The sequence below is a fragment of the Saccoglossus kowalevskii genome, chromosome 20 (assembly GCF_978046115.1).
Source record: "Saccoglossus kowalevskii chromosome 20, keSacKowa6.1, whole genome shotgun sequence".
Lineage (NCBI taxonomy): Eukaryota > Metazoa > Hemichordata > Enteropneusta > Harrimaniidae > Saccoglossus > Saccoglossus kowalevskii.
In genome coordinates this window covers 31,838,416-31,865,724 of record NC_140660.1, presented here as the reverse complement: position 1 = coordinate 31,865,724, position 27,309 = coordinate 31,838,416, and the positions used below count along the sequence as shown (strand labels likewise).

At 37.4% G+C, this 27,309-nt stretch overlaps 1 protein-coding gene across 1 annotated transcript; it reads right to left on the bottom strand.

The window, feature by feature from the left end:
- Positions 1–1,461: 1,461 nt before the first annotated feature.
- LOC102801903 (isoamyl acetate-hydrolyzing esterase 1 homolog) lies at positions 1,462–27,184 on the bottom strand. Its single transcript, XM_085494332.1, has 6 exons — positions 27,031–27,184; positions 13,343–13,395; positions 10,442–10,676; positions 9,360–9,456; positions 6,378–6,496; positions 1,462–1,828 (listed from the first exon to the last, which is right to left on the bottom strand). The coding sequence occupies exons 1-6, from the start codon at positions 27,082–27,084 to the stop codon at positions 1,607–1,609; spliced, it is 780 nt and encodes a 259-aa protein (XP_085350458.1). The 5' UTR covers positions 27,085–27,184; the 3' UTR covers positions 1,462–1,606.
- Positions 27,185–27,309: the final 125 nt, after the last annotated feature.

Here is a 27,309-nt window from a genome sequence, read left to right as displayed (position 1 = left end):
TAAATTTACATAGTGACTAGATATTTCTATGTGAAGTACCCTGAAATGTGCCCCCTTACCCCACAGATATACCCTGAAATGTGCCCCCTTACCCCACAGATATACCCTGAAATGTGCCCCCTTCCCCCACAGATATACCCTGAAATGTGCCCCTTCCCCCACAGATGACTGTCATTCCTTGCCATTACTTAGTTGCTTTTGTTCTCTGGAGTCGTGGAATTGTAATGGTAATCAACAGAAGTATGTCTTTTCTCTTTCTGTCTGAAATGCAAATAGGAAAAACACACATGTTTCTCTAAGTCCCATCTACTGAGTGATAATCAGCCTGACTACATTTATATGCTAACTGCTTTTTGAACTCTTCTTTTTAAAACTGACAGTCTTATCGTCCTCACTGATTCCAGTGTTGAGAACCCAAATGTCAAAAAAAAATGAAAACAATCAGAAGTTCGACAAAATCTTAAACAGGAAGTACTTTAAAACTGAGACACCAAAGCTGACTACGACATTTCAGTTGAATGGGCTTAAAAGTAATTTGCATAACTGATAACCCTAGAGGGCGCCCTAGCAGGCAAGAGAGCAATCAACATAAATCACAAATTTCAAGCAAAAGTAAAAAACAAGCAGCCTCTCGGCTGAGATAGCTTCGCTCTTAGCAATGCACATTTCAATTAAAGAACAGAAGATATCATTAGAAAATGAACAATATGCATAGTATCAATGCAATGGGACTTGCTGTTTTCAACAAGAATTCAAAAATATCATTTTTGACAATAAATGATTGTGGTTTTTAACAAGAAGAAAATATAACTTTTTACCAAAAATGACAAAAATATTCATCAAAATTAGAGAATTGAAGATATCATCATGAAATGAACAAATCTGAGAGAGGCCTACTCAAGGTACATATACACCAAGTATCAAAGCATTCAGGCTTGTAGTTTTCAAGAAGAAGTCGAAAAAGTAAAATATTGACACGGACGACGGACAATCACTCATATGATAAGCTCCGCTCGACAAAGTCTTTGTCGACAGCGGAGCTAAAAAAACAAGCAGACCACAGAATAAATATTGTCAATAATCTGTGTTGCCGAATGACCTCATTAACTGACATATTAAAAACACTGTCAATGTTTTTCTTCTCAAGTTACCACTAAACATATATTAAAATAGTTTTGGACATTATGACTGAAATGAGACTCTACATTGCTATCAGAATTACAGATTTTTATAGATTTATTGTCACACAATAATGTATAACTTTATTTGCAATTAAATTTATTTCAACAATATTAAACCCACCAAGTTTAAATAAATTCTGACGTTAGTGATTTATAACAACAATATTGGATTGCCTCACACATTATCTTAATCCTTCTCCACATCTAATATGTTCCTGTGGGGAATTCAATATTGTTTATAAATAACAGAGACAGGTCAAAAACATTGATTTAAATATTGACAATATCTTGTGCACATCCATGCCTTTGTCCTGTTTTCATATAATCATCACTCTATTAGATGGTGACATAATATTGTCAGCTTTGTCTGAAATCTTCTGACATAATATTGTCAGCTTTGTCTGAAATCTTCTGACATAATACTGTCAGCTTTGTCTGAAATCTTCTGACTCTTCTATTGTTAACTGCTTAATCATCTTTGGTGATACCAAAACTCTCGGAGACGATTCAAAGTCTTGCCAAGCAGGAAACATAACTGCACAGTCTTCAACTTGCTTTTCAATGATAGGCCAAAGTTGTCTTTCTAAGAATTGTGCACCTGCTATGGACAAATGAACTCCATCATCATGCATCAAGGAAGTCCAGTTCTGTCATAAAATTAAAGTTTTTTCATAATTATTATTTATTCAGCCAATGAAACATGACAATATCCCAATAAACAATATTATACATCTGACACTAAAAACAATAGAATATTTACCCATCTGTAAAACAACTCTTTAAATGTGTTCATTATTTGATCACATTTGAACACTTTCCTTTGATTAATTCAGAAGCAGAAGCACTAACAGTGAGCGCTGGAAATCATATCACTGAATCCAAATGTTTACACAGCGTTGCAATCTTATACTGTTAATTGCATTTTTAAAATATTACTACAAGCAGAGAAAAGATGTATAATAATAAAGTTATCACAAGAATACTGCAAATTATTAGGCAGTATGGTGATGCATTAGGCAGTATGGTGATGCATTAGGCAGTATGGTGATGTATTAGGCAGTATGGTGATGTATTAGGCAGTATGGTGATGTATTAGGCAGTATGGTGATGCATTATGCAGTATGATGATGTATTATGCAGTATGGTGATGCATTGGGCAGTATGGTGATGCATTAGGCAGTATGGTGATGCATTAGGCAGTATGGTGATGCATTGGGCAGTATGGTGATGCATTAGGCAGTATGGTGATGCATTGGGCACTATGGTGATGCATTAGGCAGTATGGTGATGCATTAGGCAGTATGGTGATGCATTAGGCAGTATGGTGATGCATTAGGCAGTATGGTGATGCATTGGGCAGTATGGTGATGCATTGGGTAGTATGGTTATGTGTAGGGCAGTATGGTTATGTATAGGGCAGTATGGTGATGCATTCGGCAGTATGGTGATGCATAGGGCAGTATGGTGATGCATTGGGCAGTATGGTGATGTATTAGGCAGTATGGTGATGCATTAGGCAGTATGGTGATGCATTAGGCAGTATGGTGATGCATTAGGCAGTATGGTGATGCATTAGGCAGTATGGTGATGCATTGGGCAGTATGGTGATGCATAGGGCAGTATGGTGATGCATTGGGCAGTATGCTGATGCATAGGGCAGTGCAGTGATGCATTGGGCAGTACGGTGATGCATTGGGCAGTATGGTGATGTATTGGGCAGTATGGTGATGTATTGGGCAGTATGGTGATGTATTGGGCAGTATGGTGATGTATTAGGCAGTATGGTGATGCATTAGGCAGTATGGTGATGCATTAGGCAGTATGGTGATGCATTGGGCAGTATGGTGATGCATTGGGCAGTATGGTGATGCATTGGGCAGTACGGTGATGCATTGGGCAGTGCAGTGATGCATTGGGCACTATGATGATGTATTAGGCAGTACGGTGATGCATTGGGCAGTATGGTGATGCATTGGGCAGTATGGTGATGCATAGGGCAGTATGGTGATGCATTGGGCAGTATGGTGATGCATTGGGCAGTATGGTGATGCATAGGGCAGTATGGTGATGCATTGGGCAGTATGGTGATGCATTGGGCAGTATGGTGATGTATTAGGCAGTGCAGTGATGCATTGGGCAGTATGGTGATGCATTGGGCAGTATGGTGATGTATTGGGCAGTATGGTGATGTATTGGGCAGTATGGTGATGTATTGGGCAGTATGGTGATGTATTGGGCAGTATGGTGATGTATTAGGCAGTATGGTGATGCATTGGGCAGTATGGTGATGTATTGGGCAGTATGGTGATGCATAGGGCAGTATGGTGATGCATTGGGCAGTATGGTGATGTATTAGGCAGTGCAGTGATGCATTGGGCAGTATGGTGATGCATAGGGCAGTATGGTGATGCATTGGGCAGTATGGTGATGCATTGGGCAGTATGGTGATGCATAGGGCAGTATGGTGATGCATTAGGCAGTATGGTGATGCATTGGGCAGTATGGTGATGCATTGGGCAGTATGGTGATGCATTGGGCAGTATGGTGATGCATTGGGCAGTATGGTGATGTATTAGGCAGTGCAGTGATGCATTGGGCAGTATGGTGATGCATTGGGCAGTATGGTGATGTATTGGGCAGTATGGTGATGTATTGGGCAGTATGGTGATGTATTAGGCAGTATGGTGATGCATAGGGCAGTATGGTGATGCATTGGGCAGTATGGTGATGCATTGGGCAGTATGGTGATGCATAGGGCAGTATGGTGATGCATTGGGCAGTATGGTGATGTATTAGGCAGTGCAGTGATGCATTGGGCAGTATGGTGATGCATAGGGCAGTATGGTGATGCATTGGGCAGTATGGTGATGCATTGGGCAGTATGGTGATGCATAGGGCAGTATGGTGATGCATTAGGCAGTATGGTGATGCATTAGGCAGTATGGTGATGCATTGGACAGTATGGTGATGCATTGGGCAGTATGGTGATGCATTGGGCAGTATGGTTATGTGTAGGGCAGTATGGTTATGTATAGGGCAGTATGGTGATGCATTCGGCAGTATGGTGATGCATTGGGCAGTATGGTTATGCATAGGGCAGTATGGTTATGCATAGGGCAGTATGCTGATGCATAGGGCAGTATGGTGATGCATAGGGCAGTATGGTGATGCATTGGGCAGTATGGTGATGCATTGGGCAGTATGGTTATGTATAGGGCAGTATGGTAATACATTAGGCAGTATGGTGATGCATTCGGCAGTACGGTGATGCATTGGGCAGTATGGTGATGCATAGGGCAGTATGGTGATGCATAGGGCAGTATGGTGATGCATTGGGCAGTATGGTGATGTATTAGGCAGTATGGTGATGTATTAGGCAGTATGGTGATGCATTAGGCAGTATGGTGATGCATTAGGCAGTATGGTGATGCATTGGGCAGTATGGTTATGTATAGGCAGTATGGTGATGCATTAGGCAGTATGGTGATGCATTAGGCAGTATGGTGATGCATTAGGCAGTATGGTGATGCATTCGGCAGTACGGTGATGCATTTGGCAGTATGGTGATGTATTATGCAGTATGGTGATGCATTATGTAGTATGGTAATGTATTAGGCAATATGGTGATGCATTAGGGAGTATGATGATGTATTATGTAGTATGGTAATGTATTGGCAGTATAGTGATGTAATGGGCAGTATGGTGATGCAGTAGGCAATATGGTGATCTATTAGGGAGTATGATGATGTATTATGTAGAATGGTGATGCATTATGTAGTATAGTGATGCATTATGTAGTATGGTGATGCATTAGGCAGTATGGTGATGCATTAGGCAGTATGGTGATGCACTAGGCAGTATGATGATGCACTAGGCAGTATGATGATGCATTTGGCAGTATGGTGATGTATTATACAGTATGGTGATGCATTATGTAGTATGGTAATGTATTAGGCAGTATGATGATGCATTGGGCAGTATGGTGATGCGTTATGTAGTATGGTGGAGTATTATGTAGTATGGTAATGTATTAGGCAGTATGGTGATGCATTAGGCAGTAGGATGATGCATTTGGCAGTATGGTGATGTATTATGCAGTATGGTGATGCATTATGTAGTATGGTAATGTATTAGGCAATATGGTGATGCATTAGGCAGTATGATGATGCATTAGGCAGTATGGTGATGCATTAGGCAGTAGGATGATGCATTTGGCAGTAGGATGATGCATTTGGCAGTATGGTGATGTATTATGCAGTATGGTGATGCATTATGTAGTATGGTAATGTATTAGGCAGTATGGTGATGCATTAGGCAGTATGATGATGCATTTGGCAGTATGGTGATGTATTATGCAGTATGGTGATGCATTATGTAGTATGGTCATGTATTAGGCAATATGGTGATGCATTAGGCAGTATGATGATGCATTGGGCAGTATGGTGATGCGTTATGTAGTATGGTGATGCATTATGTAGTATGGTAATGTATTAGGCAGTATGGTGATGCATTAGGCAGTATGATGATGCATTAGGCAGTATGGTGATGCATTATGTAGTATGGTAATGTATTAGGCAATATGGTGATGCATTAGGCAGTATGGTGATGTATTATGCAGTATGGTGATGCGTTATGTAGTATGGTGGAGTATTATGTAGTATGGTAATGTATTGGCAATTGGTGATGTATTATGCAGTATGGTGATGCAGTAGGCAATATGGTGATGTATTATGTAGTATAGTGATGCATTAAGTAGTATGGTGATGCATTAGGCAATATGGTGATGCATTATGTAGTATGGTGATGCATTAGGCAATATGGTGATGTATTATGCAGTATGGTGATGCATTAGGGAGTATGATGATGTATTATGTAGTATGGTAATGTATTGGCAGTATAGTGATGTAATGGGCAGTATGGTGATGCAGTAGGCAGTATGGTGATCTATTAGGGAGTATGATGATGTATTATGTAGTATGGTGATGCATTATGTAGTATGGTGATGTATTATGTAGTATGGTGATGCATTATGTAGTATAGTGATGCATTATGTAGTATGGTGATGCATTAGGCAGTATGGTGATGCATTGGGCAGTATGGTGATGCATTAGGCAGTATGGTGATGCATTGGGCAGTATGGTGATGCATTTGGCAGTATTCTTATGATCTAATGAATAGAAAAAATTGGAAACCAACCGCTTGTTCTTTTATAGCATGATAAATATCAAGATAAGCTACACCAGTATCCATGGCAACATTACAACAAACTTCACTGTATTCTTCTGCTAACATATCAGTTTTTAAATTACCTCGACCTATTTGAGAAAACACATAATTATGTAATTGTAAGTGACTGATGCACACAGACACATACAGCAAGTGAAAATGACACTCATTGACTGATACATACAGACACATACAGTAAGTGGAAATGACACTCTCATTGACTGATGCACACAGACACATACAGCAAGTGGAAATGACACTCAATGACTGATGCATACAGACACATACAGCAAGTGGAAATGACACTCAATGACTGATGCATACAGACACATACTCACAGCAAGTGGAAATGACACTCAATGACTGATGCATACAGACACATACTCACAGCAAGTGGAAATGACACTCAATGACTGATGCATACAGACACATACTCACAGCAAGTGGAAATGACACTCTCATTGACTGATGCACACAAACACATACTCACAGTAAGTGGAAATGACACTCAATGACTGATGCATACAGACACATACAGCAAGTGGAAATGACACTCAATGGCTGATTCATACAGACACATACAGCAAGTGGAATGACACTCATTGAGTGATGCATACAGACACATGCTCACAGCAAGTGGAAATAACACACTCATTGACTGATGCACACAGACACATACAGCAAGTGGAAATTACACTCAATGACTGATGCATACAGACACATACAGCAAGTGGAAATGACACTCAATGACTGATTCATACAGACACATACAGCAAGTGGAAATGACACTCATTGACTGATGCATACATACTCACAGCAAGTGGAAATAACACTCTCATTGACTGATGCACACAGACACATACATCAAGTGGAAATGACACTCAATGACTGATGCATACAGACACATACTCACAGCAAGTGGAAATTACACTCAATGACTGATGCATACAGACACATACTCACAGCAAGTGGAAATGACACTCTCATTGACTGATGCATACAGACACATACAGCAAGTGAAAATGACACTTAATGACTGATGCATACAGACACATACAACAAGTGAAAATGACACTCATTGACTGATACATACAGACACATACTCACAGTAAGTGGAAATGACACTCAATGACTGATGCATACATACTCACAGCAAGTGGAAATAACACTCTCATTGACTGATGCACACAGACACATACATCAAGTGGAAATGACACTCAATGACTGATGCATACAGACACATACAGCAAGTGGAAATGACACCCATTGACTGATGCATACAGACACATACTCACAGCAAGTGGAAATGACACTCTCATTGACTGATGCACACAGACACATACAGCAAGTGGAAATGGCACTCAATGACTGATGCATACAGACACATACTCACAGCAAGTGGAAATAACATTCTCATTGACTGATGCACACGGACACATACTCACAGCAAGTGGAAATGACACTCAATGACTGATGCATACAGACACATACAGCAAGTGGAAATAACATTCTCATTGACTGATGCATACAGACACATACTCACAGCAATTGGAAATAACACTCTCATTGACTGATGCACACAGACACATACAGCAAGAGGAAATGACACTCAATGACTGATGCATACAGACACGTACAGCAAGTGGAAATGACACTCAATGACTAATTCATACAGACACATACAGCAAGTGGAAATGACACTCATTGACTGATGCATACATACTCACAGCAAGTGGAAATAATACTCTCATTGACTGATGCACACAGACACATACATCAAGTGGAAATGACACCCATTGACTGATGCATACAGACACATACAGCAAGTGGAAATGACACCCATTGACTGATGCATACAGACACATACAGCAATTGGAAATAACACTCTCATTGACTGATGCACACAGACACATACAGCAAGAGGAAATGACACTCAATGACTGATGCATACAGACACATACAGCAAGTGGAAATGACACTCATTGACTGATGCATACATACTCACAGCAAGTGGAAATAACACTCTCATTGACTGATGCATACAGACACATACATCAAGTGGAAATGACACTCAATGACTGATGCATACAGACACATACAGCAAGTGGAAATGACACCCATTGACTGATGCACACAGACACATACATCAAGTGGAAATGACACTCAATGACTGATGCATACAGACACATACAGCAAGTGGAAATGACACTCAATGACTGATGCATACAGACACATACAGCAAGTGGAAATGACACTCAATGACTGATGCACACAGACACATACAGCAAGTGGAAATGACACTCAATGACTGATGCACACAGACACATACATCAAGTGGAAATGACACTCAATGACTGATGCATACAGACACATACTCACAGCAAGTGGAAATAACACTCTCATTGACTGATGCACACAGACACATACAGCAAGTGGAAATGACACTCAATGACTGATGCATACAGATACATACTCACAGCAAGTGGAAATGACACTCAATGACTGATGCATACAGACACATACAGCAAGTGGAAATGACACCCATTGACTGATGCATACAGACACATACAGCAAGTGGAAATGACACTCAATGACTGATGCACACAGACACATACAACAAGTGGAAATGACACTCAATGACTGATGCATACAGACACATACAGCAAGTGGAATGACACTCATTGACTGATGCATACAGACACATACTCACAGCAAGTGGAAATGACACTCAATGACTGATGCATACAGACACATACAGCAAGTGGAAATGACACTCAATGACTGATGCATACAGATACATACTCACAGCAAGTGGAAATGACACTCAATGACTGATGCATACAGATACGTACTCACAGCAAGTGGAAATGACACTCAATGACTGATGCATACAGACACATACAGCAAGTGGAAATGACACTTAATGACTGATGCATACAGATACATACTCACAGCAAGTGGAAATGACACTCTCATTGACTGGTGGGGGTGTAACTAATATAATCCTTCCATGTTGAAGGTTGATTGATTTTAAATAGACCACTATTTCCTAGAGAAAAAGAAAAGGCATAAAACATTAAGCATCATCTACAGCCAGTATGGTCTACACAGTGCTGTCTACAGTCAGTATGGTCTACACAGTGCATCAACAGTAGGTATGGTCTACATAATAATGTCTACAACATCTACAGTCAGTATTGTCTACATAATAGTGTCTACATCTACAGTCAGTATGGTCTACACAGTGCATCAACAGTCAGTATGGTCTACATAATAATGTCTACAACATCTACAGTCAGTATAGTCTACATAATAATGTCTACAACATCAACAGCCAGTATGGTCTACATAATAGTGTCTACAACATCTACAGCCAGTATGGTCTACACAGTGCATCAACAGTCAGTATGGTCTACATAATAGTGTCTACATCTACAGTCAGTATTGTCTACAACATCTACAGTCAGTATGGTCTACATAATAATGTCTACAACATCTACAGTCAGTATGGTCTACATAATAATGTCTACAACATCTACAGTCAGTATGGTCTACATAATAATGTCTACAACATCTACAGTCAGTATGGTCTACATAATAGTGTTTACATCTACAGTCAGTATGGTCAACATAGTATTGTCTACATCATCTACAGTCAGTATGGTCTACATAATAGTGTCTACATCTACAGTCAGTATGGTCAACATAGTATTGTCTACATCATCTACAGTCAGTATGGTCTACATAATAATGTCTACATCTACAGTCAGTATGGTCAACATAGTATTGTCTACATCATCTACAGTCAGTATGGTCTACATAATAATGTCTACAACATCTACAGTCAGTATGGTCTACATAATAATGTCTACAACATTTACAGTCAGTATGGGCAACATAATATTGTCTACATCTACAGTCAGTATGGTCTACACAGTGCTGTCTAAAACATATACAGTCTGTATGGTCAACATAGTATTGTCTACATCATCTACATTTGACAGAAACTGATGATATTTTTACAATCAACTAACCTGCAAATTTTGTTTATAAGTTTCTATGGGAACATGCAAATCTGCCCAAGGTGAGGTACAATCATTTGCCCCAATGAAGATCACCATGGAAACCACTTCAACATCCTTTAATATTTCTGAGTTGATGATGTCTGGTAAAATGAACTTCAACCATGTTGAATTGTATCCTCCTTGACCTCTTTGACCTCCTTGACCTCCATGACTCCCGTGTCCTCTGTTTACCACATCACATCTCCTAATCACAACAAAATTAAAAAAAATATTGCAACATTGTAGACTAATGGCAGACTTGAAACAATATATAGATATATAATACACATCCTCATTTTGTATTAATATATTGGCAACAAGTTGTTGCAGTTCATCAAGTGACTACAAGAGATGAAGACCTATAGAAATCAATAAAAAACAAAATGACCACCTGAAGATCTATTGCCTGTGTAGGTAGAATATTGAAAGCTGTTAAAACTATTTTATCTTTTAAAAGGTGTGAATCATCACATAAAAATATATGATGCAATGAAATCAATGGCAATGGATCATACTGCTATAGTAACAAAATTTACTTCTGGAATGCGTTCTTTGTGATTGTCAATATTCAATAGCACCATGCTGCATTCTGATTGGCCAATGGTCAATTCTGACATGTTTTAGAGCACACAATCCTGACATGTTTTAGAGCACCCAATCCTGACATTTTTTTGAACACCCAAACCTGACATGTTTTAGAACACCCAATCCTGACATGTGTTAGAGCACCCAATCCTGACATGTTTTAGAACACCCAAACCTGACATGTTTTAGAGCACCCAAACCTGACATGTTTTAGAGCACCCAAACCTGACATGTTTTAGAACACCCAATCCTGACATGTTTTAGAACACCCAAACCTGACATGTTTTAGAACACCCAATCCTGACATGTTTTAGAGCACCCAAACCTGATATGTTTTAGAACACCCAAACCTGGCATGTTTTAGAACACCCAATCCTGACATGTTTTAGAACACCCAATCCTGACATGTTTTAGAACACCCAATCCTGACATGTTTTAGAACACCCAATCCTGACATGTTTTAGACCACACAAACCTGAAATGTTTTAGAACACCCAATTCTGACATGTTTTAGAACACCCAATTCTGACATGTTTTAGAACACCCAATCCTGACATGTTTTAGAACACCCAATCCTGATATGTTTTAGAACACCCAATCCTGACATGTTTTAGAGCACCCAAACCTGAAATGTTTTAGAACACCCAATCCTGACATGTTTTAGAACACCCAATCCTGACATGTTTTAGAACACCCAATTCTGACATGTTTTAGAACACCCAATCCTGACATGTTTTAGAACACCCAATCCTGACATGTTTTAGAACACCAAATCCTGACATGTTTTAGAATACCCAATCCTGACATGTTTTAGAACACCCAATCCTGGCATGTTTTAGAACACCCAATCCTGGCATGTTTTAGAACACCCAATCCTGACATGTTTTAGAACACCCAAACCTGAAATGTTTTAGAACACCCAATCCTGAAATGTTTTATAACACCCAATTCTGATATGTTTTAGAACACCCAAACCTGACATGTTTTAGAACACCCAATCCTGATATGTTTTAGAACACCCAATCCTGATGTTTTAAAACACCCAATCCTGATATGTTTTAGAACACCAAATCCTGACATGTTTTAGAATACCCAATCCTGACATGTTTTAGAACACCCAATTCTGACATGTTTTAGAACACCCAATTCTGACATGTTTTAGAATACCCAATCCTGACATGTTTTAGAACACCCAATTCTGATATGTTTTAGAACACCCAATCCTGATATGTTTTAGAACACCCAATCCTGATATGTTTCAGAACACCAAATCCTGACATGTTTTAGAATACCCAATCCTGACATGTTTTAGAACACCCAATTCTGGCATGTTTTAGAACACCCAATCCTGATATGTTTTAGAACACCCAATCCTGATATGTTTTAGAACACCCAATCCTGATATGTTTTAGAACACCAAATCCTGACATGTTTTAGAATACCCAATCCTGACATGTTTTAGAACACCCAATTCTGACATGTTTTAGAACACCCAATCCTGGCATGTTTTAGAACACCCAAACCTGACATGTTTTAGAACCCCCAAATCTGAAATGTTTTAGAACACCCAATCCTGGCATGTTTTAGAACACCCAATCCTGATATGTTTTAGAACACCCAATCCTGATATGTTTTAGAACACCAAATCCTGACATGTTTTAGAATACCCAATCCTGACATGTTTTAGAACACCCAATTCTGACATGTTTTAGAACACCCAATCCTGAAATGTTTTATAACACCCAATCCTAAAATTAATAATTGCTTAGATTAACACACGAAAGAAAAAATAGCTATTGATCAAGATTTATTAGAATCAATCATTTTAGAAAAATTTCATCTACAATTACTTAGTCCCATCAGTAATAATATTCTGGGAATTCTGGGTAAATATGATTGCCATCAGTAGTGCCATATCATTTATTTATATCCTGGTTATACTGCCCTCTATGTTGTTTCCAGTTAAAAAAAAGTATTGTTAGGCACAACATTGGTGCTGTGGGCCACTATTGTCTGTTAACATAAGAAGAATACATGTATGAATAATTATGTAAGAAAAATAAGACTTGAATTTGAATAATCCAGAGAGAAGACGACTTGACATTTAGGAGAAGTGTTACTTATACAGTGCCAAAACCAATAAAAAAAAAACAGTTTTGCACCAAACAACTATGTTGATTTTGAAATGCTCATTATACAGGAAAAATTGTGTGAAAAGTGACTTTTCAGTAATATCGCCCTCTATGTTGGTTCGAGTGAATTATCAAATAAAACACTGTAAGTTACCTTTGCAGTTTGTCTTGCAGTATTGCACCCCACTGTCCGTCTTCAAAAGAACGCTGTAAACAAAATATTGAGTGTAAATAGAGAGAAAGAAATTTGTAAAAAAAATGACATATGAAATAATAACACAGGTGACAATAGCACTGTAGAACTGAGCTAGGCACACTTGTTTTGTAACAAATCTTAATTTAAAAAAATAAATAAAACCAATTAGGACAGTGTTACTTTTTAGCAATCACATGGTACATAGTACAAAGGTGTGACTGTCATCTTTCCTGATGTACACTACCGCATTCGACTGATACCCCGCCCATCCTACACCCCCTGCCCATCCTACACCCCCCGCCCATCCTACACCTGGCCCATCCTATACCCCGCCCATCCTACACCCCCCGCCCATCCTACACCCCCCGCCCATCCTACACCCCCCGCCCATCCTACACCCCGCCCATCCTACACCCCCCGCCCATCCTACACCTGGCCCATCCTATACCCCGCCCATCCTACACCCCCGCCCATCCTACACCCCGCCCATCCTACACCCCCCGCCCATCCTACACACCCCGCCCATCCTACACCCCCCGCCCATCCTACACCTGGCCCATCCTACACCCCGCCCATCCTACACCCCCCGCCCATCCTACACCCCCCGCCCATCCTACACCCCCTGCCCATCCTACACCCCGCCCATCCTACACCCCGCCCATCCTACACCCCTGCCTATGGACGATGTTTCAAATAGTGGGTGATGTTTTGGTCCACGCATTGCCTGACTGTACCAACAAACATTTTTACAGACCCCAATTTTCCCGTCCGACATCTTGCATCGAGCCGCTATTTCAAATACGACGCTGAAAATGTGAAGTTGAAAAGCATAAAACTCCAATAAATCCAATGCTGTATACGAATTGTTGTTGCGTATTATGCGTTTAATACACTTGAATAAAGTCTACACTTGAAAAGAATGCTATTTACGAAATTTAAAATAGCCAGGCCTTCCTGATTCAAGCCTCCTGGTTGATTTAACAACGGTAGATATCAGTAATGTTTAATCTTTGACTGTATCGCCTTCCAGACAAAAAGTTCAAGATCGATAAACAAGAAATGGGCAAACTAAAATGTCTCCTGCACTTCACATGCGACATGATTACTAAAAAAACAAATTTACTTCTGGTTAAGCGTTCATGTACGTTCTATAAATCTAACCTTGCACACATAATCTTGTATTGACTTGTTTTTTGTTCAAAAAAGACGTTCATGGTATTTGTGAGAGTTGACAAATTTTATGAAACATAGTTGAACTCTGGTGACCTTGTCCTTTGTTATATAATATAATTCCCTTTAACATATTTTGTTTCAATATAAATATGCATTGTCATAATTAATTTTGAATACAAAAAAGTTTTGGGGTTGAACTAACAGTGGGGAATCAGTCTACCGAATGTCCTTTAAAGATGTAAATATTTTACAAAAACATTTGTGCTTTATTTGTTTAATTATTTTAAGGGACATAATTTCCAGCTTTATTCAAAGTAATTCAGATATTTTAGTATAAAAACAAATGCCTCATTGCAAAAAAAATGTGCTGCATTTAGACGTGAATAGATTCATAAAACATGCAAGATAACAGAAAATCTTAGCTGGCTTTTGTCCAAGTATTTTGTACAGGTGTCTGTCAAAAATTAATGATTCACTGAGACAAATATGAACTGCCTCATTGTGTGACTACTGTATTATATGAAAAGTAAAAAAAAAAACACCCTTTATGAATAGCTATCATGTTGCAAGCTCTGCTTTGTATGCAAATCAACTTAAATAGTTAGTTGGTGTCCAGTGGAGGGAGAAGTCAACAGTACTGTTGCCTCCTGAGAAGCTACATCTTCAAACACTGCAATCTTTGTTTGAAGTGAGTTTTTAAACTAGTATTATAAAAACTCTATCATTCTGTTCTAATAGCTGAAACATATTCCTGTGAGTTTTCATTTGTCGAATGAACTGTTTGTCAAATACAGAATACATATATTTTAGAACAATTTTCTTTTTAAAATGTGGATGAAATGTTTTGCTTTTAATGTATTTTTTATGTATTGTTTTTGATTTGATAACTTTGAACTAAACAGATTTTCTACTAGCTTCAGATCTTGATCAAAGTTTGGCACCCAGTTCATAGGAGTGCTTATATTGATTTTCTGACATCTTGTTTTCTGTAAAGATTTATTGGTAGGTTTGCAAATGTGTATCAGACTGTGCAATCTCTCCATGAGTTGGTTTTGAAACCCAGTAAGGGATTCTGAGATACATTACCAAGGATATTATTACAAGATAAATCATTTGCTTCATTGAACACATACAACAATGCATATTTCCACTGAGATCAGTGACCTTTGATGTGTATCACCAGTGATCAGTCAAGTAGAAACAGTCGAAATATTTTATCAGTTTTTCTCAATTTTTGCATGATATTTTCATACAGGACACCTGTTGTTCAAACTCAGGGAAGACTTTATACTGATGAACAAGGTGACCAAGTTTGATGAAGTTTGGAATAGAATTAGTAAAGTTATCATGCACACAATAACAATTATTAACGACGACAACGACGACGACGACGACGACAACGCCGGACAAAATCTTTCCCTTATTATACCTTTCCCTTCCATCTTTGATGGTACGGGCAAGGTAAAAATGGCTGTCAATTTACACAAATAGCATGTTTTTTTTCTATATACACTCATATTTCATGACTGAAGAATCCTTAAACTTAACAAACCATTTGACCTTACATTTTGTACTTGAAATAACCAATAATTGTGTTGGATGGAGATCTTTAATTATAATAATTTTTACCAATTAATGAGCGTCCTCTAACATTAATTTTAGAAACACCTGCACTCAGAATAATGTAATGGATTTGTCAAATAATGATGTGTAACTATTTAAGCATATTGGTTTTAAAAGAAGAATGTTTTTTGTTTTATTTTTTCTCTTGGACATTTGAGCTTGGCACTTTGCATACATTTAGTATGGTATCCCCCCCCCCCCACATGTTATAGCACATTGTTGGTAATGTGACCCTTAACCTTTTTACCATCAGACATTCTTGCTTAAATTGTTATGCACTTTTTTCTTATATTCTTCAATATTTCTGGAAATGAACCCTAATTTTGGAACCAACAGAAACAACCTTAGTCAGTTTTTGGTTTTTGCTCAAAAAATTTGGCTAAGTGCAGACTATAAACAGGACCTTTTTTTTTTCTGATGAAAAGAAGGAACTTGTGGTGAAAAGGTTAATCAAATATATGCAAATTAGGTCTATATGCAAATAAGATCGATAAGCAAATTAGCTTCATATGCAAATTAGCTCTAGTTTTTTTTTTTGCTAACAATTGAAATTAGCACACTCACTAAGCAGTGACAAATTGGTTTACATTACTGGTATTAAGTACTATGGAAGATTGCATGATGGGAGTGAAAAGTCTTTTGATCAGTAGGATAATTTTAGAAAAGTGAAAACATGAGTGACTGTGAAATAAAGGTTGGTTTTAAATATAAAATATCATGGAATCTGGATGAAATAATGAAAGGAAATTGAACGGGTATGAAAGTAAATGTGGCAAGAATGCAAGGTCAGAATCCGGGGGGGGGGGGGGGGGGGTCAAAATACATCACAATACATCCATCGGCTGTCAACAACTACGGATGCGGTAAAACTCTTGATTTGCAGTTTGCGTGAATGGCCGGAAAAAAATCATGCCAATTCTGTGCTTCAGTAAGAGTATTTGCTGCTTTTTGTGCAATGGAAATTAATTCAATAATGCTGTCAAAGGAAATTTCCTTCTAGTAAACAAAACAAACCTGGGACGTTTATCTTGAGAAATTGAGAAGACAAAAATCTCTTGGGACAGTCGTTGTTGTGAAAAAATGGACATACTTCTCCAGGGTATCAAGGGTAGTTTTGATTATTAACAAGTCATGAATGACACTGCCTTCGCTAGTTGTCATTCTAAAGTTGCATGGACATAAATTGGCAAACATGATTTCTATGGCATTTTCAAGTTCATAGCACTCTCCATCCAGGTCAGCATTATTCTCAGCAAGGAAACCAGATAGCACCAAATATGTAGAGTCAGTGTTGTGTCTGTTTGGATAAACTAGTTTGTGGCCCTGGATCAGTTTCAATATCTCCAGGGGTTGCATTAGTGTTCGATAATGTGGAGTCCCTGGGACTCACCCCTTATAAAATGTGTGGGTCCCTTAAACATATGTGGGGTCCCTGCCGCTACCGCACTTTATTTTTCTAAAATAGTTTTTTGCACGAACTATTACACAATAAACATAAACAGGCATTAATCACATTTATATTGTACTTTATTTACATTTTCATTCCACCCTTTACATGTCAGCAATCTGCATTATTTACATGGTTTTCTTCTATTTTTACTGTTATTAAAATGTAATGCTGCTTGTAAAAATTTTAAATCATTACTGGGTTTACCTTCAAGTTCTTCATAAGCCAAGATAAATGAGATGGTGTCAGACTTAACTTAGACTTAATACGATTCTGACAAGAAAAGGCATGGCAACATGGAACCTGCCGGGGAGGCGATCTGGCAAATAACGTATCGATCCATGGCTTCTAGAAAAGTGATTTGTTTTTCTCCCATAGTCATTTGTGTTATATAATTAAATAGTTCATTGTTTCGATTAATATTGTCCCCAGAAAACAATACACCCAAAATTTGTACATACTAGTACTAGTACCAGATTCTGCAGTAAATTCGCCTCTGGGCAGTTTGGGTTTTTAAAAAAAATAAAATGGGACCAAGAAATCGGCGATTTTTCGGCAGATTTTATTTAATATTTGTTATTTAAATATTTTGACGTCATTTTTCGGACATTTCAATTTTTCCTGACGCCTAAAATAGAGTTTAAGTTTTTATTCAACAGTATGTTTTTTGTGACTAGCGTGAGTGCGCAAACTTCGTTTCGGTTCGAGTTGTTGTCACTGTAAACGATGTTAAATTAGTCTTCAAATGCTCAGTTTATCTTTTGAAAACAACTATTTTTTGATTTGAAAAAAAAAATCATGCCGCTTTCCCGTAAAAATCCAAGCCAAATGATCGTACTACAACATCGGCAAATCTCTTCTGCGTTGCGTTCAATTACATTAACATATTTAAATGAGCTATGGTAATTTGAACACGTTGGCGTCATCCAGCATTTTTATTGGTTAATTAGAGATTTGACCTATTAGGTCAACCATGCAAGACAAGGAACATGGCGGATACTCTACAGCATCGAGCGTTAATTTGCGACCGGAATCATTTGCTTACGACGAAACGAAGTTGAATTTTATTTGCATTTCATAACAATTCAACAAATTTTTGTTTGAGCGTTATTATAATCACTACTGAGTAATAATCAACAATTGTGAAACGCAGCATGACTGGATTGCGCAACCGTGATAATTTGTTGCTCGGCAGTTGTGATCGTTTTTACTTTGTTTAGAATATAATTTCGTTACCAATAAAATTAGGAAAAAAGTGTATTTCACGTACCAGGTTCGTTAAAGTGATTTTTTTGGAGAAAAATTACCCTGGGTGACATTGTAAGTTTTAGGCGGTTAAATTAGCAGGTCACAGTGCTTTCTACTTGTCTCAGTATTGACTGTCTCGCCGTACTTCAGACCATGGAACTTATAGTTCCATGTTCAGACGGGACTTCACACTTTCCATTGTGAAATGTAGATGCTAATAGGTGTTTTTGAAGACAATGGCACATTATTTTAGGTGAATTTACAAGCTCTATGAACTTTGTATGCGGGACAATGGCATTGCAAACGCACACAATGCTTTTAGACCTACCATAATACGACCGAGACGTGTGCTCACCGGATGCGTCCCAGGGACTCACCAGTTGAAAAATTCATGCGTCCCACAGAAAAACTATGCTTCCCGGACGCGGAATTCCGCGTTAACGCAATCCCTGATCTCTAATAAGGACAAAATTACTTCTCAGACGACAATGATACAAATGAAGTGCAAACATCCAGAAGAATATTATCAAGTTTTTATTATCATACATTAATATTAACAAATCGTGTGAAATTTTATGTTCAGAGAAAACACATATTTATGCCTTGGTTGACAGAACTTCTCACAGTAAAAAAAAGAGGACCTGCGAAACTTTATACAATTGTCAGACACGCAGTGAATAGTACCGGTATGTTTTTGAAATACATGTAGTTCCAGTGCCTTTGCTTTCTGAGAAAAAAATCTGGCTCTGCACCTGAAAAAAAAAAAGAACATTTAGTCCAAAGTAAGCAGAGGTTGTAGCATATGTGCTCCCATTGGCTGTTAGATTTAATTGAAAAAGATATTTGAGTCTTTTTAGTACGAAAAAATATTACTTAATAAATTTATACCAGCCAGAAAGAAATTGCAGTTGCAGTTCATACTGTACTATTTTAAACATGTTCTACCAAAGTCTAGGATGAACTAATTCAACAGTTTCCACTCTACAAAGTTGTCAAATTAATATTCACAGGATTCTGCAAAAATAAAATATTAAGAATGTGCAAAAAGCCAGAGTACTTGTGCCGAAAATTTCACTTGAGCTGAACCAAATGGATGCCAAGCTATCAAAAGTAATAACAAGCAGCCTGTCGGCTGAGATAGCTCCGCTGTTAGCAATGCACATGGCAATTAAAGAACAGAAGATATCATTAGAAAATGAACAAATCTGAGAGAGGTCCACATGTAGTACCTATATGTATAATATATCAAAGCAATTGGATTTGCGGTTTTCAACAAGAAGTCGAAAATATCACTTTTTACCAAAAATTACAAAAATATTCATCAAAATTAGAGAATTAAAGATATCATTATGAAATGAACAAATCTGAGAGAGGTCCACATGTAGTACCTATATATGTAATATCAAAGCAATTGGACTTGCGGTTTTCAACAAGAAGTCGAAAATATCACTTTTTACCAAAAATTACAAAAATATTCACCGAAATTAGAGAATTAAAGATATCATTACAAAATGAACAAATCTGAGAGAGGTCCACATGTAGTACCTATATATGTAATATCAAAGCAATTGGATTTGCGGTTTTCAACAAGAAGTCGAAAATATCACTTTTTACCAAAAATGACAAAAATATTCACCAAAATTAGAGAATTAAAGATATCATTACAAAATGAACAAATCTGAGAGAGGTCGACATGTAGTACCTATATGCGTAATATCAAAGCAATTGGACTTGCGGTTTTCAACAAGAAGTTGAAAATATCACTTTTTACCAAAAATGACAAAAATATTTATCAAAATTAGAGAATTAAATATATCATCACGAAATGAACAAATCTGAGAGAGATCCACATGCAGTACCTATATATGTAATATCAAAGCAATTGGACTTGCGGTTTTCAACAAGAAGTCGAAAATATCACTTTTTACCAAAAATTACAAAAATATTCACCAAAATTAGAGAATTGAAGATATCATTACAAAATGAACAAATCTGAGAGAGGTCGACATGTAGTACCTATATATGTAATATCAAAGCAATTGGACTTGCGGTTTTCAACAAGAAGTCGAAAATATCACTTTTTACCAAAAATGACAAAAATATTCACCAAAACTAGAGAATTAAAGATATCATTACAAAATGAACAAATCTGAGAGAGGTCCACATGTAGTACCTATATATGTAATATCAAAGCAATTGCACTTGCGGTTTTCAACAAGAAGTCAAAAATATCACTTTTTACTAAAAATGACAAAAATATTCACCAAAATTAGAGAATTGAAGATATCATCATGAAATGAACAAATCTGAGAGAGGTCTACCCAAGGTACATATACACCAAGTATCAAAGCATTCAGGCTTGTAGTTTTCAAGAAGAAGTCGAAAAAGTAAAACATTGACACGGACGACGGACGACGGAGACGGACGATGACGGACAATCACTCATATGATAAGCTCCGCTTGACAAAGTCGACAGCGGAGCTAAAAAAAACTATTGATAAAAATACAAAAAAATACATTTAATATAAAAGCAGATAGAAGTGCATAAAAAACTAATCAGCAGAGGTGATCATGTAACCTAAGTGTATGTCAAATTTCCTTTGAACTGAATTGCCTTGTCTCAGATTGGCTGCTAATTTGCATACTAATTAACATATTGTAGTTGTATTAAAATATTATATAAAATAATATCCGGAGTTTTGAAAAAAAAAAAATTTAATATTAAGTCAACATCATTAAAATTGAGGATTACGTGAATTTGACCCCCTCCCTAATATTACAGTAAAACCTGTCAAAACCGACCATGACTGGGACTGGGATCTATGGTCGGTTTTCAGAGGGAGTCGGTTTATTCAGGGTGGGCATAACTTCGATTGAAACAACAATTACATGTGCTGTAAACACGGGACAAATGAAAGACACCGGAGTTTGCCTCCGGTGATTATACATGTATTTACATTTATTGTATTGTTTCAATAAAATAATTTACCAAACAAGACAAGAATATTATGGTATGTACATGAAATCAATAAACATTAAAATAACTGTTGGAACAGACCGGGTAAGTATCGCGTATCGTAACTGAAGGCGTCCATTTTGAATGACATCACAACGTAAGTTCACGTGAGCTACATGTAATTATTATAATTTATGCAGACAGTTGATTTTGCTGTTAAGTCAATGAATCAAATTACGATGTAAAAAAATCATCAAGTTTTCACCGCTTTAAAGAACATCTTTTTTCAACGATTTTGTTCGTTCGAATTATGAAATTTTGGATATCTGTCAAGTAGCTGGAGTCTTTGTTTATTGCGAAGTTTTGTAATCTTGTCAACATGTCTAGCACATCGCCATGCGTCAAGTCACGGTCATCGTGGGGGTCAATAATTTGACTGTCGTTGTCATCGTTGTCTGTAGATTCATGGTTTTCTTTGTCTGCAATAAAATTCTCAACAATCTGTTGCTCCCACTCGCCGTCATACATTGCTTCAGTCGGTATACGTTCATCAAAGTGGAGGTATTCTACAACGCTACACTGTGTTTGCAGCTCTGCAACATGCTAAATAAGGTTTCCGAATTCTTTGTCATCGTCTGCTTCTTCGTCATCATAAATTTCAATCTTGAAGCCCCCTTTACGGGAACATTCGAAAGCACAAAATTGTCGATCAGAATCGTTATGGAAAGAAGAAAACTCAATGTTTTGATCGTTGAAGAAGTGATAATGCAGTGTGCTTCACCGCAATTGAAGTTGATGACCCCGATCATTTGTTTATATCCGGGGTCATTACACTGTCCAGACATCACGCGATGCGATGGCGTGTGGTGTGAAAAACTTAATCAGTTGCTATTGTTTTACACGGGACGTTACTCGTAGTGTGAGATTTGATATTGTTTCTGTGACGTTCACGGTAAATTCAACACAATGCACACTTTTTAGGTCGGGCAGACCGGATTACTAGACAGCGGACGTGGTGCGGATGGTCGATGTATTCAGTGTGAATATTGGACTTGGGGCCGATCAATGCGGTCGGTGTTCGGAGTAGACAGTGGTCGGATTTCACAGGTTGTTTTAACATAGGCGTCTATGGAGAAATTTCGGGACTACATAAATCGGTCGGTTCTGACAGTAGGTCGGTTTATCCAGGGGTCGGTTTTGACAGGTTTTACTGTATTTCACATATCCCTTAAAAACATGGCCGCCGTTAAATCCATCTCAATCGAGGACCGTAATTTATTTTCCTGCTCATAATGGAGATAAATTATGGTAGCTAAACATTGAAATTGCCACCCTGACTTCAGTACCGAAATAAATAGCTGATTGGGAAAATGTATCTCTGTTGACAGAGGTTCGATTTACCGATAAACTTCCAACACCGCATGGAGGTCCCCGGTGACGAGTGCAATAACGCACTCGGGTATCATATTTACTTCAAAGGTAATTTAAAAGTGATGATAGATTCATTGATATTGAATTACAGTACTTTTCAATTTCATCATTGCTTTCAAGCAGTCACGGTTGGCCGAACTTGACTTGTGTTTTCTCGATAATTCTAGTCTCATGTGTCGTCACGAAACCAAGTTTCAATCTGCTACAGTTGCCAATGAACACCGGAAATAGCAATCGTACATAACAGAATCACGATCAGCGTGTTCTAAACTTTTACGTTTTTATTATTCCAGTATTTTATATGCCAAACGTTATTCCCAAGCCTCTTAAATGACGAGATAGACTTTCGATTTACACGTTTCATAACCAGTTCTTGAACTAATAGCAGGACTGTTTTTCTGGCAAAATGTGACACTGCGATCGCTCGTTTCTCACTAAAGTCAGGACACAAAAGGATAAATCACAGTTCATAATAAATACCATAAGCACAGTTTCTTACCTTTGAAATAGAATTTAATCTATGTAAGCCTTGTGCAAAGAAAGATACAGTCCGGAATAAAATATCCTCAGACGAAATCGCCGCCGATTTCCTCAGCGGTTGGACTGGCGCATGCGCAATACGGTATGCCAGTTCTCTTGCGAGATGTCGTTAAAACTCGGATTTTTCCGGCAAATTTCGGCATTTGTACTAGTAAAATGTTGAAAATCACAGAAAAACACAATGAAACTTTAGCGAATCAAAAAAATACTTGGCGTGCATGTGTATGGCATTGAGATATACATTTGCACCAATTTAGAAAAAAATTGGACAGAGCATATCAAAGTTATAAGAGGTAAAAGACGGACGGACGGACGGACGGACGGACGGACGAACGGACGGACATGACCCAATCTATAAGCCTTCGGCAGACTTCGTCTGCGAAGGCTAAAAAAGGGAAACTGCTGCTTTATGGAAAAGCAAAAAATGTCAATGTCATTGACCACAGTAATTCTAAATCGATGTTGGTTTTAATTGGTGTTGCCTGGTGTAGAAGTAATAACATTACGATGTTTTTGAGTTTAATAGTAAATTATTAATATTAAGAAATTAATAGTAAATGGTAGACTCCCTTTTGATTAACATCAACCAGTATAACCTGGTTGACAACAATGAAATTCTAACAACAAGGCAATTAGGTCAAATTAATAAAAATATACAAACATCATTTATATCAACTTGGAAAAGTGAATTACAAAACGACAATCAAACCAAAATGAAATATAAATAAATTAAGAACATACAGAGAATTAAAAAACAATTTTGCTTTTGAAACCTACCTTGTTACCCTGCAAAATATTGTGACTGACAGACACAACGGAATACCCCTTGCTAATAGATTATGTAACCTTTGTGATCAGACTCAAGTAGAAGATGAATATCACCTAATGATGTCATGCAAAAGTTGTACCCCTGATAGAAATGTCTTATTTGAAATGGCAAAAACCAAAATTTGTCACCAAAGTCACAATTCATAGCCTTGCTAAACAACAGTGGTCTAACACTCCCCGTAGAGCAAGGTACCTAAAGAAGTGTTTTGAAATAAGACAGCAACCCCAGTGACAATTTTTGTTCACAGTTAAGTTTTGCATTTTTTCTATCTTTTTATTGTATAATAATTTAGTCTTAATATTTTCTTTCTCTGTTACAGTAATGTATTAGCTTAGTTTTGTGTATGTTTTTATTTTATATTATTTATTTAATTTTTTTAACCTTTTATTCTTTCTTAAACATTTATAGCCATTGCCAATCCATCCGGGGAATGTGTAGGTGTTAAATAAAATTAATATTATTTAATTAATGACCCCGCACATTATTGATTGGCCTTGGCTAGTTGAAGCGGTTTTTAAATGGGCGACTAGAAGTATTCGCCGTGACTCAAGACTTTTCATTCGGGTTAATACAACGCTTACATGTTACTGTCAGGAAGGTTTAATGTCTTGTTTGTATTTGCACAATGTGAAAGAGGGGTTTATTGTCAAAATGTACTAGTACATGGGTGGTTGTATGCATATTAAACTATACAAAATTTGAATTATGTCACCAAACTGTACGTTTTGACGACTCATATGCAATTGTAAGATTATATTTCGGATATACTCGAAGTGAATCTCAGCTCTGTGCTTTTTATAAATGTTATGGTTCGGTTAATAATTTCCTGGAAACTGTGCAGAAAATCACAGACTTTCATTATTTTTTGTTCATAGTTTTTCTAAATTTCAATTTTTACTGTTCATAATTATTTACAGCAATAACACTAGTTATTTGTTGTGAAACTATTTCCAGTTATTATGAATGTGTACATGACAGCTTTTCCCCACACAATAAGACATGTATGGATATGTGCAAGTATGTTTGTTGGGTTAATATGCCACTTATTTATATCCCACAATGTCTGGTAATTCTAACTAACTACTATTTCGCAAATTTGCGTAGCCTTGCTTCTACTCCCATATTGTCCTTCACAGTGAAGGTTAATGCAGATATATTGTAAATTACACAGAGGTAACATTACAATACAATTCCCTTCACATTCCCTTGTATTACATAACAGTCTTTGAGCTGAGGCAGTTATGGTTCTACAACCATCACCAGTTCTCTTGTGACAAATTATTTTTATTGAGATAAGCCCTCTTTCAATCACACTGCTTGTTAAGGATTGTCAACAAATTTGTGATATATATTAAATGACACAACGCCAGCGTATTGCCCTCTTTGCTGTACGATAGTATTTTTTTGGAGACTTGGTAACTTTGTTGTTTTCAAATCAAATCTTGCCACTGACTGGATAGTTCAGGTTTTTTGTCATGTTTTATGGAATGCGTACAAAATAATGTTCTGGTCTACAACCCATTTTATTTTTTAAAAACCAAAACTGTCGTTTAACAGCCCAGGGCGAATTTACGGCAGAATCAGGTATGTAGTTCAATAAGGCTTCCCATTTTTTTTTTTTAAAAGTTTACCGGACTTGAGCTTGTATTCAATAGATTAAATCATAAAAGAACAGGGTTTTTGGCATTTTATTAAATGATGTTTTGTTACCAAACAATGAATAACTATATTGTAATTAATTAGTTTTCAGCATTTTAAAATTAGTTTCCAAATTTCACAGATTCCATTGGAAAATACAACTTGTGCCAGGAGAGAGGAAGTGCAGGCTGAATCGGGGGTTTTGACATTTTTTTCTTGGAATAACAAACTGCCCACCCCAAGGGACATGACAATAACCCACGGGTGAGTATGAACTGATGGTGTTGTAGTGAACTCTGACGTATACTTTTTCTCTGTAAACGAACAGGTGAATGCTTTCTAAATCCCACTATGGGATTACATTTTCCCCAGTTGCCCCCCCCCCCCCCATTGGAAAACATTGAAACATGTAGTTGCTGCATGAGTGATTCATAGTCACTCAGCAAGGTGAGCTCGGAGGTTAAACCATTCAAATAGTTGCCAAGTGATTAGCAAATAACTTCATAAATTTGAATTATTCGTTTTCATTATCACATACTAATATTAATAAAAATGACTGGTAAGCAAGCACTGTAAGGTCACGTGAGAAGTTCACGCAAATATTAGGAAGACGCTTTTCATGGAAGTGTCAAAAAACTCGTTCATTATCTTTCCAACTTTCATTCAATTTCTTGATATGATAGGCGTTGATGGAGGATGAACGCACGGTGTGATTTGTAAACATATGAACGCCTCACTCAGGCAGGAAAAGATTGTCTTACCTCCGTCAGCGAGTCACCGAGTAAAACAACCTCGGGCCATCTGCATAGATTCATCGCTAATTGGAATGTTGTAGAAAATAGATCTATCTGACGATTTTGACCATTTCGACGAGACTTATTTTCCGTATCGTTCGATCATAAACAACCTACTTAACATGTGTGAAGAATACAAACCAATAGGACTCCCTAGCTTCTTTAATTTTAACACTGAATGTTACCTAGCAGCAAACTATACAAATAGCGTTTTACACATATCCTTGCGATTACCAATAATAATAT

Excerpts from the sequence above, each read along its gene's own strand:
- LOC102801903 (XM_085494332.1), bottom strand. The coding sequence starts at position 27,084 with ATGAATCTATGCAGATGGCCCGAGGTTGTTTTACTCGGTGACTCGCTG. Across the intron at positions 10,677-13,342 it reads CTGCAAGACAAACTGCAAAG|GAGATGTGATGTGGTAAACA; the intron begins GTAACTTACAGT and ends TGTTGTGATTAG. Across the intron at positions 9,457-10,441 it reads CTTATAAACAAAATTTGCAG|GAAATAGTGGTCTATTTAAA; the intron begins GTTAGTTGATTG and ends CTTTTTCTCTAG.